General features: G+C 44.7%; 1 protein-coding gene and 1 long non-coding RNA gene across 2 annotated transcripts in view; one reads left to right on the forward strand and one right to left on the reverse strand.

The window, feature by feature from the left end:
* The first annotated feature begins 4,362 nt into the window (after window positions 1-4,362).
* The window catches only part of LOC149868721 (uncharacterized), a 243,105-nt gene continuing 233,653 nt past the window's right edge, over window positions 4,363-13,814 (forward strand). Inside the window, exon 1 of the long non-coding RNA XR_016441018.1 lies at window positions 4,363-4,452. This is a non-coding gene — a long non-coding RNA (uncharacterized LOC149868721). The remainder of the gene's footprint in view (window positions 4,453-13,814) is intronic.
* IGFBPL1 (insulin like growth factor binding protein like 1) overlaps window positions 10,885-13,814 on the reverse strand; it is a 45,959-nt gene continuing 43,029 nt past the window's right edge. Inside the window, exons 3-5 of the mRNA XM_090039081.1 lie at window positions 13,631-13,747; window positions 13,116-13,269; window positions 10,885-11,151 (exon numbers count right to left, since the gene is read on the reverse strand). Coding sequence (XP_089895207.1) covers window positions 13,120-13,269; window positions 13,631-13,747 — 267 coding nt within the window. The 3' untranslated portion in view covers window positions 10,885-11,151; window positions 13,116-13,119. The remainder of the gene's footprint in view (window positions 11,152-13,115; window positions 13,270-13,630; window positions 13,748-13,814) is intronic.

A 13,814-nucleotide genomic window follows, 5' to 3' on the forward strand; every position in this document is an offset into this window, starting at 1 on the left:
CCTTGATCTGCCCCGCCTCCCCTCCCCATAGATTTACCTGCCTGGGGGGGTGGGGTGGGGTGGCGGCAATGCATAGTAGATCTTTGGTTGCTTTTAAGTGCCAGAAGTGATCTCCTGCTTAAAAAGGTTGGAGACCACTGATCTATGTCATGGTCACAAATTTTGGGCATGTATGGTATAACAAATGGTATGGAGGTCTGTCTGCTTAGCCTTTGTGTTGCCATAAACATTTTTATGGTGACACAAAAACAATGTTTGTTTCCAGCCACAGTCAAGTTGGAAGAACAGGGGCTATCAAGCCACAATGGGGAAGGGGATCAGGATCCTAGCAGCCTTGAGGAACTCTGAATTCTTATTGGTGTGTGAGAGCTCAGACTAGAAACAAATGGAGCTCCTCGAAGCCTGCCCAAGCTGTTTCTAGTTCTTTATCTAAGGTGTCATAGTTGCATTTTGAGGGACATTTTCTGCAAGTAGTAGGTGCAGGGAAAGAGTTGACAACATGGCTGAGAGGACTGTGATAAGACATCCCCAGTAAAGAAGCTGGGGCTTTCAGTTCTACTACGAATAGCCCGGTGGGATCTGGATGCAGCAAGAGTGGTGCTGAGGTAAGTGTCTGCTTCAGGGAGTTGAATGTGCTCTGGGACTCCTGGAACCAAGTGAAGCAGGCCCCCTCCTTCAGAATTGTCATCAGTGGTGTCACCAGACACAAAAATCTCTTGATAAAGTGCTTCGAAAAGTCTGGAAACCCACTAAACGCAGCATTCCCTTGATGAATTGGCTTTCACAGCAAGTTACACCATCATGGACCAATTTTCACCAGGTCTTGTGTTAATGGGCTGTTCGTTCCTAGCTTTGAAAATCAATATTGCATTGATTCAGAGTTGTTTTTAAACAGTCCTTCTATCGTTTCCATTGCCCATCACATGAATGTCTGCCAGAACACAGTTCTCCATATGCCAGATTTTCTTGGGATCTAGTATAGTACCTATATATTTGCTCACCAGATGATGTCAGGAATTGGGATTTTATCTTACTATCTGAATGGCATGTTGCCATTTGTCTGTGGTTTTAGTTTCTAATTAAACTGTAATGAAGTCCACTAAAAGGTTGGCTTTTTGTATGCTATAACACACTTCTGTCTGCCAAGGATTAGGAAAAGGAAGTTTCTTGAAAGAACTTACACCATTGCTTTATCTCCCACTTAGTAGTGAACCTGCTTTGTATTTTAATTGAAATATGCCTTCATGCTTTCATAATTTTCCCTGCTGTCCTTAAGTATTTTTAAATATATATCTACCAATTTCCACTCTAACTTCTCCGTATTTCTCTGTTATCACTTCCTGCAACATTGGACCAATCCCTGGAGCAGCAAACATGCTCAAGACATTTTATTTCTCTCCCTGGCATGGATCCTGTTGTTTTTCCAGGGTTGTCCTTATTTCCATAAAAATCATGGGCAACTCTACATCCCACTTCTTTTCTATTTTCTTTATTACTTTCCTTATATGTTCCTTTATAGTTTTGTCTTTGCTCTCCACTGTCTCTTGATGCCTGTGGGTGATAAGGTATAAGAGATTTCTGCTCGGTTCTGGGCAGCACCTCTCATACCTCTCACGTCTTTCATTATAATTTGTGTCCAGGTTTTGTCATCAAAGAGGACAGTCCTTCATGCCATCAAGCAACCTTTTTTCATCTGGTATTTTCACATCTTATATGTGCTGGCTCTCAAAAAAGGCTATGCAGTAATAGGCTAGCTAGTTCTATGTTGTCCTATCCCATGCAAGTTGCACCCAGTTATGGGAGCCAATGCTGTATGCCTTGAATTGAGACTTTAGGAAGTCCTCAAAAGCTTTTGCAAGGTCTACCACTGTTTTGTTTGCCAGAGATGGTAGAGAGGCATCTTTGGTAGTCATCCAACATGCTCAGCTATTGGTAGATTACCACAGGGGTGTCTTGATGATTATGAGATGCATGCCAGTCATATGAGCCCACTGGAGAATTTACATGTTTGGCATGTGGTCTTGAAATCTCACGCATAATTTTTCAGTCAGCCTACTTAAAAAAAGTTCAATTTTTGGATGCAGCACCTGCAGGCCATCAAAAGCATAAAACAGGAAGGATAGAAAAAGTATCTTATGTATTTTCAATTTTGTCCGAGGTTTAATTACTCTCTGCTTCTAAAGCCAGTCTCATAGCATTCCAAATGCTGCACTGGCTTTGGCAGTTCTGTTTGAAATTTTATTGGTGATCATGGCACCTCGTGCTACCATGGTTCTGAGGTCATTAAATTTGGGAACTGACTTGGGATCCTGTTGGCGGAGGATCTCTGTACTTTTTAGATTGATGATCAGTCCCAAAAAGTTAGCAAAGCAATCTGCAGTAATTCATGCATATGTCCTGCTGAGAATGAGTGACTAAAGCACAGTAGTCGACAAAGAAATGTCTGTGAATGAGTTTACCAGAGACTTTCATCTGCATCTGAAGTCACTTCAAATTACAGAGTTCCATCAGTCTTTCATTATTTTTCTTGCAAATGACAGTATGTGGTCACTGTGTCTCTTTTGGGCCATTTCCAAGCAGCGGCATGTGTGTTATGGTAAAGTTCTTGCAGTTACCATAAAAGTGCTTTTCTGGGTAGCAGTAGTTTCTACCCATTTTGCAAATGAATCTTTGATCACCAGCATAGCACATGTCTGAGTACAAGTCCAACTCAGGAAAGGAGGAGGAAGTCTTGGTGTTTTGGGAGAGGGTTTTGTGAGTGTGCATATTTGTGGTATGAATTGTGTTATCTTTAACTTTTGTTTGGGGCAGTGAACTCACAGATGCTCACCTTAGCAGCTGTTCAGTAGGAGACTGGGCTATCCTAGGTAGCGAGGCCAGGCTAGCCAGGGTTCCAGTGACACACAGGGTGAGCACCACCAGAATCCAGCAAACAGGGCAGGTAGTAGGGGAGCTTGGTTCCCCCTCTGTATTTCAATGGGGTACTCTTTTTTAAGTTCAAGTTAGATGATTTTTCACCAAGTAAGGGAGGGAGATATCCTAAGATATGGATTCTTTCTCCTCTGCCTGTGCTTGTGTAGGCTCTGTCCAAAAGGTGGTCATGACCTCAGATGCTTCAACCCAGGTCCTAGTCTTGCTTTGCAAAGCATCTGGCTTGCACCCCACTGCCAAAAACAGCCAAGAGAGGGAGTGCATCTGTAATAAGAGGCGGTGCTTCTTGGTGGACTCCTTCAGGAAACAAGGAAGGAAGCTGCAGAAGGAGGTGACTTGGTGGGGAAGCATCTGTGACCATAAGGACTTCAGTGACAGAGACCTCCAGAACTGGGGAAGAGAGCCAGCTGGAGAAGGCCCCAGGGAACAAGGAAGGAATGGATGTGCAGGAGAATGGAAGCTGGCAGCTGGCCACTTTCAAGGAAAAGGAAAGTGTTTTTTCCTGCCCGCTTTGAATATATGCTTAGGTTTCTGTGTATTTTCCCCCTCCTTTCTCTGAAGCATCAGAGAGAGACTTACCACAGCTAGAGACAGAATAGTGGGTAGGGTATACTTGTGTTCCTAGTGATACTGAAAACTTCGCTGGTACTGAGAAAACCCACAAATGGCTGGCTAATCCAATTTGCTCACATGCTCGTGGTTAAAATGATCACCAGGTTTCAATGGCAGGAAGGAATTTTTCTGCCGAGTCAGACTTGAAATTTTCCCTCTGTCCTTCCTTAGATCATCCAGGCATATTACTTAAATTCTGTATCTCTGAAGTAGCCCAAAACTTTGGTCCGTGGCGTCTCCTACTCTCTTCCTCTAGCATAGAGCGCTTTCTTTTCCTTTTGCACTAGAAGTCTCATGTTTGATGACTTATTGCAGTTGTTTTGTGGCTTGTAGTACGTATGCAGGGGACAGTGTGGTTGTGCTCTTAACCTGATACATATTATACAGTTCCCTGCAATTGCAAGGAACTGGACGCAGTGATTGAAGTAGTCCCATCCAGTCCTGTGCTGCTGTTGTAAGATATGCTTATAACCCATATCAATCGCCGATAGCACATTTTGGCAAGGACTGCACAGCAACCACTCAGTTGAATTGTCCGAATGAGTTACTAGCTCTTATGCCTTACCTCATGTTTTGCAACTGTTTAGATTGATATAGCCTTTGTGTGCTTCAAAATGGCGTTAGCCTAAGGTTGAGACCCTCAGTTACTAATAACAGACCATGCGTGCATTTTAAATTTCATAATTGCCCTATGAGCCAATTGAAATGTTATGCATTTGCTGACATCTGGTGGCTAAGTATAGTATTATCCTGTAAAGCTCGTGACCTTTCCATCTTTTTTATCCATATTTTCAAGTATAGTGACCTTGAGCAGGGCACCTTTGAAACTCGCAGGGTGACAAGAAGGAAAGGGCACAAGGAAAAGGCTAGGGAGGCAGCTTCCTGGAGTTGCTGGCAATCACTGAGGTGGTAAGAAGCACTTTGCACTCCTCTCATTCCTTTGTAGATCCCATTATAAATGTCATTAAGCTGTTTTGTTGACTTTTAAGTTTTGTCTGGTTGTTACAGGAAGTTGCTTTGTTTTGCCTGTTATTTCTGTTATTTCTTTGCCTGTTTTGCCTGTTATTTTGGGGGTTGGACTTGATGATCTGCTTAGGTCCCTTCCGACCCTACCCTACCAGCTATGAAATTTCTCTCAGGTTTTAAGCAACTCAAATAAACTTTGTTGTTGTGAATTCTGGCTTCTGAGCTGGCTACCGGTAGATTTGAAATATGTACAGAGCTGTAGTTAGACATGTTCATTTTGGGGTTACCATATTTTTAGTTTTAAAAAAGAGGACAACTGTGGGTGGGGAGGAGGATGGGGGTATATGATTATGAGGGACCAGTGACATGCCTGTGCCCTGCCCTGCCCCTCACTCCCAAGCCACAGCCCCCTCAAGCCTTGCTGCTGCCCCTCACTCCTGTCCCCCAGACCATGCTGGTGCCCCTCTCTCCCAACCCGCAGCCCCCATGTCCATGCCAATACCCCTCGCTCCTTACACACAGCCTTACCCACCCAGCCCTGCTGGTGCCCCTCACTCCCAACCTGCATCCCCTTGCCTCCCCAGCCCTGCTGCCCATGGAGCTCCCTGCTGCCCCCGAAGAACCCTCTCCATCCCTGTCCACCGCCCTACTGCCACCCCAGCGCTGGCAGGCACAACACACACACACGCACATCCGTGCACACGCGTGCGCACGCACACACATACCTGTGCCTGCAGAACACATGATACTCTGCCTCCAATCACCTTCCTCTGCTGCCCCAGCACCAAGCAGCTCCTTGCTGGGGCAGAGGTAGAGCAAAATCCTGGATGTTTGCTGATATTAAAAAAACCCACACCCAGACAGAGATGGAAGGACCCAAAAAGAGGACATGTCGAGGAAAACCTGGACATATGGTAACCCTAGTTTTAACTCAGGCAGAAGGCAGGGCAGGGTGGCACTTTAAAGACTACTGGCTCAGACAGTAGGCCACAGCCTTGTTAGATGGTACAGGCTACGAAAGCTTGTGCCCCTCTGAACCAGTTAGTCTCTAACCACCTTGCCCTGCTTTTCGAACTGTGACCTCTGTCTGCAAGCACTCATATGCTGCCTCCTCTTTCAAGGCTGAACTGCTTTAAAAGTCACAGTACTTTTTGGTAACGGCTTTTTTTGGACTAACAACATAATCCTTGTCTCTTAAGTTTTGTGGACCATCGCAGCTACATCACCACTCCAAACCTGCTTAAAAGCCTCAAGCACAACAACAGCACTGAAGCACTTTCCTAGGGCTGCTGGCAGCCTCATAGTATTGTGGTGTGTTTTTGCTTACAGACCAGCTATTGCGGTGCAAAAATCAGTGGACCATTGCTCTACCTCCCATTGCAGTCCCGGGGAATGGTTTCACCGTTGGTCTCATAAATGTTGGGCAGGACACGGCACGCAGCTACTATTCTGGGAATATTTAGCTTGCTAAGCTGATGCCAGGTCATGAGATCTCTCCAGTGCCCTTCAGATGCCCAGAGGCACATTCTATTGCCTGTCTGCCTAGTCAGTGTTTGAACCTTTCCTTGTTGCCATTCATATGCCGATATGTCTGAATAGGGAGGCAGTACTCTCCCCTACTTTGGGGGTCTTTAAGAGAAGTCTGGATGGGCATCTGGCTGTGGTCATCTGACCCCAGCACTCTTACTTGCCCAAGCAGGGGGTCAGACTTGATGAGTTGAGGTCCCTTCTGACCCTAGCATCTATGAATCCTCTATATGGCTTCTTGTGTCAGGGCAGGAAAGAGCAGGCTGAATCCTTCAGGATGATTCAATGATTCTAAGCATTTAATTGCCTCCAATGTTAAGGTGGTAGTCTGGGGGGAATATCTCTCCTAGTAATTTATGAAAGGGCCAGGTGTGCCTAAAAATGCAAGCATTGTTCATCTCTCCCAACCACCTAAGCCAACAATTTACATCTGTAACCTGGCCCTGTGATGCACCCAGGTCCATATCATTCTATTAACGTGCCAGTCAGAAACTGGTTGGAAAAGTGGCCAGAAGAGGTATATGAGTCTTGTCCATGGCCCTATACAGTTTGAGAACCCATTACTCCAAACCATAGAATCATAGAAAATTAGGTCTGGAAGGGACGTCAGGAGGTCATCTAGTCCAATCCCCTGCTCAAAGCAGAACCAACCCCAACCAGATTATCCCAGCCGAGGCTTTGTCTAGCCAGGTCTTAAAACCCTCCAAGGATGGAGATTCTACAACCTGCTTGGGTCAGCCCTTCCAGTGCTTCCCTACCTTCCTAGTGAGAGAGTTTTTCCCGATACCTAACCTAAACTTCCCTTGCTGCAACTTGAGACTAGTGTTCTTTGTTGTGTCATCTGCCACCATTGAGAGCAGTCTAGCTCCATCTTTTTTGGAACCCCCCTTCAGGTAGCTAAAGACTGTGATTAAATCCCACCTCAGACTTCTCTTCTCCAGACTAAATAAGCCAAGTTCCCTCAGCCTCTTTTCTTAAGTCATGTGCCCCAGTCTGCTAACCATTTTTGTTGCCCTCTGTTGGGCTGTCTCCAATTTGTCCACATCCTTTCTGTAGTGGAGGGCTCAAAACTGGACATAGTACTCCAGATGTGGCCTCACTAGTGTAGAATAGAGGGGAAAAAACACCTTCCTCCAGCTGCTGGTAGCACTCCTACTAATACAACCCAGCATGCTGTTAGATTTCTTCATAATAAGAGCACAGCAAGGGTTACTGGGTGGGTTTTGTGGCTTAATCAGTTAAAGCGCCTGCCTTGTAAACAGGAGCTCCTGGGTTCAAATCCCAGCAGAGTCTATTTACAGAAAACTTTAAGGGGACAAGCCCATTATACATAAAAGAGTCCAAATAAGCCTTCTTAGCTGAACAGAGAAATCTAGGAATGAGTGGTGGTACTCTCAGCATGTGCAGCAGCACTAGCTGTGGGGCTTGTATAACACTGTCCATGGGGCCTAGGGTGGTTGCCCTAGTTTGCCCCTCCCCAAGGGGTGGCTCTGCACAGGAGGAACTGAAGGTTAGCACTGACCTAGTAAAGGGACACTTCGAGGGGTTTGGTGTATTCAAGTCAGCAGGCCCAAATCATCTTTATCCATGGGTGCTGAAAGAATTGACCAGTGTCATAGCAGGACTGTTTGAGCACTCGTGGCACTCAGGACAAGTCCCAGAGGACTAGAAAAGGGCCAATGCATTCCTTATTTTCAAAAAGGGGAGGAAAGAGGATACAGGTCATTAGTCTCACCTCTATCCTCAGGAAAACCTTTGAAAATATTATTTAGGATTATATTTGTGGGAGTCCAGCAGGAAAAATAATGCTGAAGGGCAATCAGCACAGGTTCATAGCAGGTAGATCCTGCCTGACTAACCTTGTTTCTTTTTACGATGAGGTCACAAAATGCTCAGATGCAGGGGACAAGGTAGATGTCATCTACTTGGATTTTAAGAAGGCCTTTGATATGGTATCTCATCTTAGTCTCACAGATAAACTGAGTGGCTATGACATAGATGATTACACAGTCAGGTGGGTGGCAAATTGGCTTAGGAGTCGTACCCAGAGAGTGGTGGTGGATGGGCCGGTATTAGGGCTGTACGAAGCTTCAGTCCCTGATTTGTTTTGGCAGAGATTCAGCTTGATTTGGTGGCTGAATTTCTGAATCCGAATTGAATCAGAGGACCCTTTTTTGGAAATAAATTGGAACTCTTCAAATCGATTTGAAGAGATTCAGAAAGATTCGGACATAGAGACAGCTTTAAAAGTTTTTTCTACATACCTCTAGATAGCAGGTGGCTCGTGAATGCTGCGATGGCAGGACACATGGAGTGTCCCACAGAAATGTGTGTCCCACACTCCTAGTGTGCTTGGCAGCAGACCCGGAAGTGGACCAGAAGCACTTCTGGGCCCCCTTGTGCTCCCCCAGCTTGGTGACTAGTATCTCCTGGGTTTGGGGGGGGCACCCAGGGTCCCCCTGCAGCTGATTGCTGACCTGGTGAGGCATAGAGGGGCTCCCTGCATGCTCTCCAGCAGACCCAAAAGTGGACCAGAAGTACTTCAGGCCCACTTCTGGGTTTGCCATTAAGCACGTGGAGGTCCCCCCTTGCACTCCTGTGGGACCCTCCATGTGCCCCAGCATTGCAGCGATCATGAGCTGTGCCTGGTACCTCGAGGTATGTAGAAAAAACTTAAAGCTGCATATGTCCAAATCACTGATTCTCTGAATCAGCATTGAATCTTTGGATTTGGATTCAGGCAAATCGAATCAGGGACAGTGATCTGAATCAATGAATCGAATCACTGTCCCTGATCTGGGCTGAATCTGAATCGAATAGGGCCCACTTTTCACACCCCTAGTTGCTATCAACCTGGAAAGATGTGGGCAGTGGGGTCCCCCAAAGCTTGGTCCTTGGACCTGTGCTGTTTAATATCTTCATCAGTGACTTCGATGAGGGCGTGGAGAACACACTGTCCAAATTTGTGGATGACACCAAATTATGGAGCAAAGTAAATACACTGGAGGGCAGGGAACTGATTCAGATGGATTTGGACAGGCTGGAGAAGTGGGCAGAACAAAATAGGATGCAGTTTAACAAAGATAAGTGCAGAGTATTACACCTAGGGAGAAGGAATCACCAACATGCTTACAGATTGGGAGATGACCTTCTAAGCATCACAGCAGTGGAAAGGATCTCAGAGTCATAGTAGACTCAAAGATGAACATGAATTGGCAATGTGACAAAGTGATCAATAGAGCTAACCGCGCTCTATCATGCATTAATAGGTACATCATGAACAGGTCTAAGGAGGTGATACTTCCTCTCTGTGTGGCATTGGTGAGGCCACAGCAGGAATACTGCGTCCAAATTTGGGTGCAGCACTTCAAGAGGGATGTGGATAACCTTAAGAGGGTCCAGAGGAGGGCCAATTGTATAGTTAAGGGCCTGCAGGTAAGGTGCTACGAGGAGAGATTGAGGGTCCTGGATCTCTTCAGCCTCCATAAGAGAAGGCTGAGAGATGATCTACTGGCCATCTACCAAGTCATCAGGGGTGGGGGGGGGCAGTAAGACATAAAAGATACTCTGTTTATCAGGGTGTCCCTTGGAGTAACTAGAAACAACAGCCACAGACTGACAGAGAGCAGATTTAGACTGGATATCAGGAAGAACTTCTTCATGGTATGGGTTTCCAGAATGTGGAATGGGTTTCCAAGTGAGGTGGTGCTCTCCCCTACCGTGGAGGTGTTTAAGAGGAGACTGGACAAACACCTGGCTGGGGTCATCTGACTCTTTCCTGCCCAGGGCAAGGGGTTAGACTTGATGATTTACTGAGGTCCCTTCCAATCCCAAAAATCTATGAAATATTCAGCTTATTATCCACTATAACTCCTAGGTCCTTTTCTGCAGAGCTGCTGCTTAACTAGTCAGTACCCAGCCTGTACTGGTGCATAGGCTTGTTTTGTGCAGGATTTTGCACTTCTTAATGAACTTCATGAGATTTCTTTTGGTGCAATCCTCCAATTTACTGAGGTTTCTTTGAATCCTAGCCCTACCCTCCAGCGTATCTAACACTCTCTGCAGCTTTGTGTCACCTCCATTATTTCTTCTACATTGCTGAGATTTACAACCCACTATATGACCTCTAGATGGTGAGTGCTCCAAACAGTGGACTTCCTGACCTCTAATATCCCACAGAGAACTATCTGGTGACACCAGCTTCTACAATGAGATCACCACCCAATTCTTGACTGACGGGTCTGGTTGTCTTGCATCAGAGCATTGGTGGATGAGGGGACCTTAGCACACAGCTCAAAAGAGGTTGTTTTCTACATGTGAAAGTTCTGCAGCCACTATTGATCATCTCACACCTGCAGAAGAATGTGATTTCTACTAGTCTGTGCCAGTCTTCTGAGCCTTCCTGAGATACAGAGGCATTCCCAGATCACCAGCAGCCTGCAGACCCCAACCATGTGCTGTAATGTCCATTGATTATCCTCCTTTTCCAATTCTTTCTCCTTGGCTGCCCACTATCTCAGCTTCTCACCCTTATCAGTCATGTAGCAGAGCTGTAAAAGAATGGAGTAGTTTCTAACTCCACTTCTAAGTTACAGACATCTTCAGAATATAGGATGCTTGACTGTAGCTGCTGCTGTGTAATGGACTAGAAACAATTACTAAAGTTTAAAAAAAATGTTTGGTGTGTTTAAAGAGCTTGCTTGCTTGCTTAAAAAATAAAAGACAGTATTGTAGTTATACCACTGTGATTTGTCTTTGGGAGAAACTGAGGTGTGGAAATGATTATATAGTTGCTGTTGTTCTTGTAGAGTTGAGCGCCAATAAAAAAAACATCCCAGAGACAGCATATCATTTAAAATGGTAAAAAAAACTTCTTGCTTTTTATTGTTCATTATTTTCTCCCAGTTACAAACTACATATTTTCATTATGAATCTAATATTTATCTAAATAGGAAAATGTACAAAACCAATGTTAAGCATGTAACAACCATATTAATTTTGGGTATCCTAATTCTCAAAGTGTAAGAAAGCAAAGCAAGCCACTCATTGACAATTTTTTTTTGCTTCTGCTCAGCATTCCTAGTTCCCCTTGAGTGAAGGTTGAGTCACTTCTTCCTAGACAGGGAATGAGAATTGAGAGTGTTATCAAGTGGGATCTCCTAATACCCATAACATGTCTCCATCATATGCTGTGTTTCCAGAATACAGCTAGATGCTCATCATTCTTCTCTTCCATCTCCATGTCCCTGGCCTACGTCATACCTTTGCTTATGTGTTTGACATAATTCACCATAAATGCTGTCACTTTTTTATCTGCTTGGTGTCTGTTTATGTCTGTGCCTCCACAATGTGTCTGTTGAATGGTGGCACAAGGCACATGCACCACAAGTCCTGTTTTGAGGACTCAGTTGGACCAAATGTTGCATAAACTGGGGTGAATTATAACCATGTAAATTCAAGGATATCACAAAAGGTGAGGCAACTCAGGTGAACTGGTGATAGATGCGAAAAGTTTTTCTGCCTCTCAGCACGTGACATTAACACCTTTACAGTATGACGATAAACTCTTGTGGTCTGGAGAGAACAAATTAGTTCTTATCATACAACAATGTGTATTTATATAGTGGTAATTACTACATTGAAAACAGCAATATCCAGCTAACTAAAGTCTTCTGCTGACCTTGATGGCCTTTCTCTGGTTGTCTATGTGGACTTAATATACTAACTTGGAATGCTGTATCTGCTTAATTCCCACATTTCACAGGCAGTGATGGATAGAACCTTATGGATTTTTGTGAAAACTGTAAAAATCAGAAGTCACGAGTGGGGGATGTTTAATGCCCATGGCATCTGGTTAGCAGAAGCAGCAGCTCTAACCAGCTGTGTAATTGTGTAAAGCAGGGGTTGGCAACTTATGTCCCACAGTCTGGATCAGGCCCACAAAACCACTGGATCTGGCCCGTGGATGTGGGGCTTCAGTACTGTTCAGTAGTGAGGCACTTTAGGTGCAGGCATTCTCCCCATGCTGCCATGGGGAGATGCACCAGCTGCAGTTGGGTACAGCTGCAGTTGGGCCTGCATGCTTGCCTTTAACCTAAGCTGGGTCATTCTAGCCTGCAGCCAGAACAAGCTGCCTACTGCTTGTCTAGAGGTCTAAGTGAAGCTGATGGTAGCTGTTAAAAACCCTGTCTCATCTCTGTTCCTCTTCTTATATAGTTTATAGTGTTTTATTTCTTAGACAGAAAATAAAAAATACAGTAATAGGTGGGGATGGAGATATGAACTTCTGGCATGAAGTGGGAATGAACGGGGGACAATGACAATGACAGATTGAAATGGGAGACCAAACTAGCCTCTAGCATGTGGTAGAAGTGTGAGTGGGAAGCAAAAGGCCCTAGTATGAGAGAATGAAAGTGGAAGGAGTTGTAGGAAGTCTTACAGGACTGGGGACAGGAGTATAACCCTGAGGGAGCTTGTGGAAGGAAACGAAGACATTCAGGAAGGCACTGGTGCATGAAGTGTGCTATACAGTTTAATGTAATGCCTGAATTTGGATCAGCCCAGAAATGTTTGATGCTGGAGCAGGAGCATCTGTTTTTGAAGACATCATATGTACATCATATGTACAGTGCACTGTAATGAGCTAATTTTGTGTTCTTTTACAAGCATGGGTAAAAGGGAGAATGTGACTTAGCTCAAGATAGTACTAAGCTAGTGGTTCTACTTGTAACTGACTCCAAGCCCTGCCCATCTCTCTCTTTCTCAGTCATAGTCTTTCCACCTCTGCATCTTCAGGGAGAAAGTTGATGCAAATACAGGTATTCCTCACTTAACGTTGTCCTGGTTAACGCTGTTTCATTATTATGTTGCTGATCTATTAGAGAACATACTCGTTTAAAGTCGCACAATGTTTGATTATAACATTGTTTGCCTGCTGCCTGCTAGTAGGTAACTACTGTATCATAATTGGATTTGCTTAACATCGTTTTGCTTAAAGTCACATTTTTCAAGAACGTAACTGTTAAGCAAGGAGTACCTGTAGGGCCAACAGGCTGCTGTTAGGGAAATGGTAATTTTACCTCATTAGAAAACACTATCAGATGCTAGGAAGTCAATCTTCTTGCTTTTACTTTGCTCTGTGACTTTGATGTTCCCATCGGCATGCGTTTCTCCAACCATATTGTTAGCATGACACTGGTAAACCCCCTCATCTTCCTTTGTCAGTGGATTAATCTGGCAAAATCAAAGTAGGAAAAAATTAATCACAGGTACAAAATGTCATCTATAAACCGATTTGGACTAAGCATAGAAAAAGGAACATCTGAAAGATTTTCTCTTTACTACTTTCCAGAAAAGCTCCGATTTTTAATTCTGCCCATTTGCTAAGCAGAAAGTGTTTTCAGTCTGCTTTGAGCTTTTCTGCCTAATCATTCTTTTGAATTTCACCTCTTAAAATCTCTCTCACTTAGGAAACAAGGAGCTTATACTGACTGTACCATCACACTTGTATGGAGCCATGTTGCCAGATCAACCTGTCCTTCCTCCTACCTCCCGCCACCCCTGCCCTCTAAGCAGTTTGTTGTGCTGGACTTACCAGGACCCACCCTGTGCTCTCATGTTTAGAAGGCCCACCACGAACTTGGACTGCCATGTTTACTCTGTCTCCAGGCAGTTCTTCCAGGAGTTTAACTCCCTTAGGTGACTCGGTGACCTGCAGGGTTTTGTGACATTGGCACATTGTTAGAATGCAGGCAGCCAGTGCCAGAACTCTGGGCTCC

Source organism: Crocodylus siamensis, chromosome 3 (assembly GCF_052110815.1).
Source record: "Crocodylus siamensis isolate JL-2025a chromosome 3, ASM5211081v1, whole genome shotgun sequence".
Taxonomy (NCBI): Eukaryota; Metazoa; Chordata; order Crocodylia; family Crocodylidae; genus Crocodylus; species Crocodylus siamensis.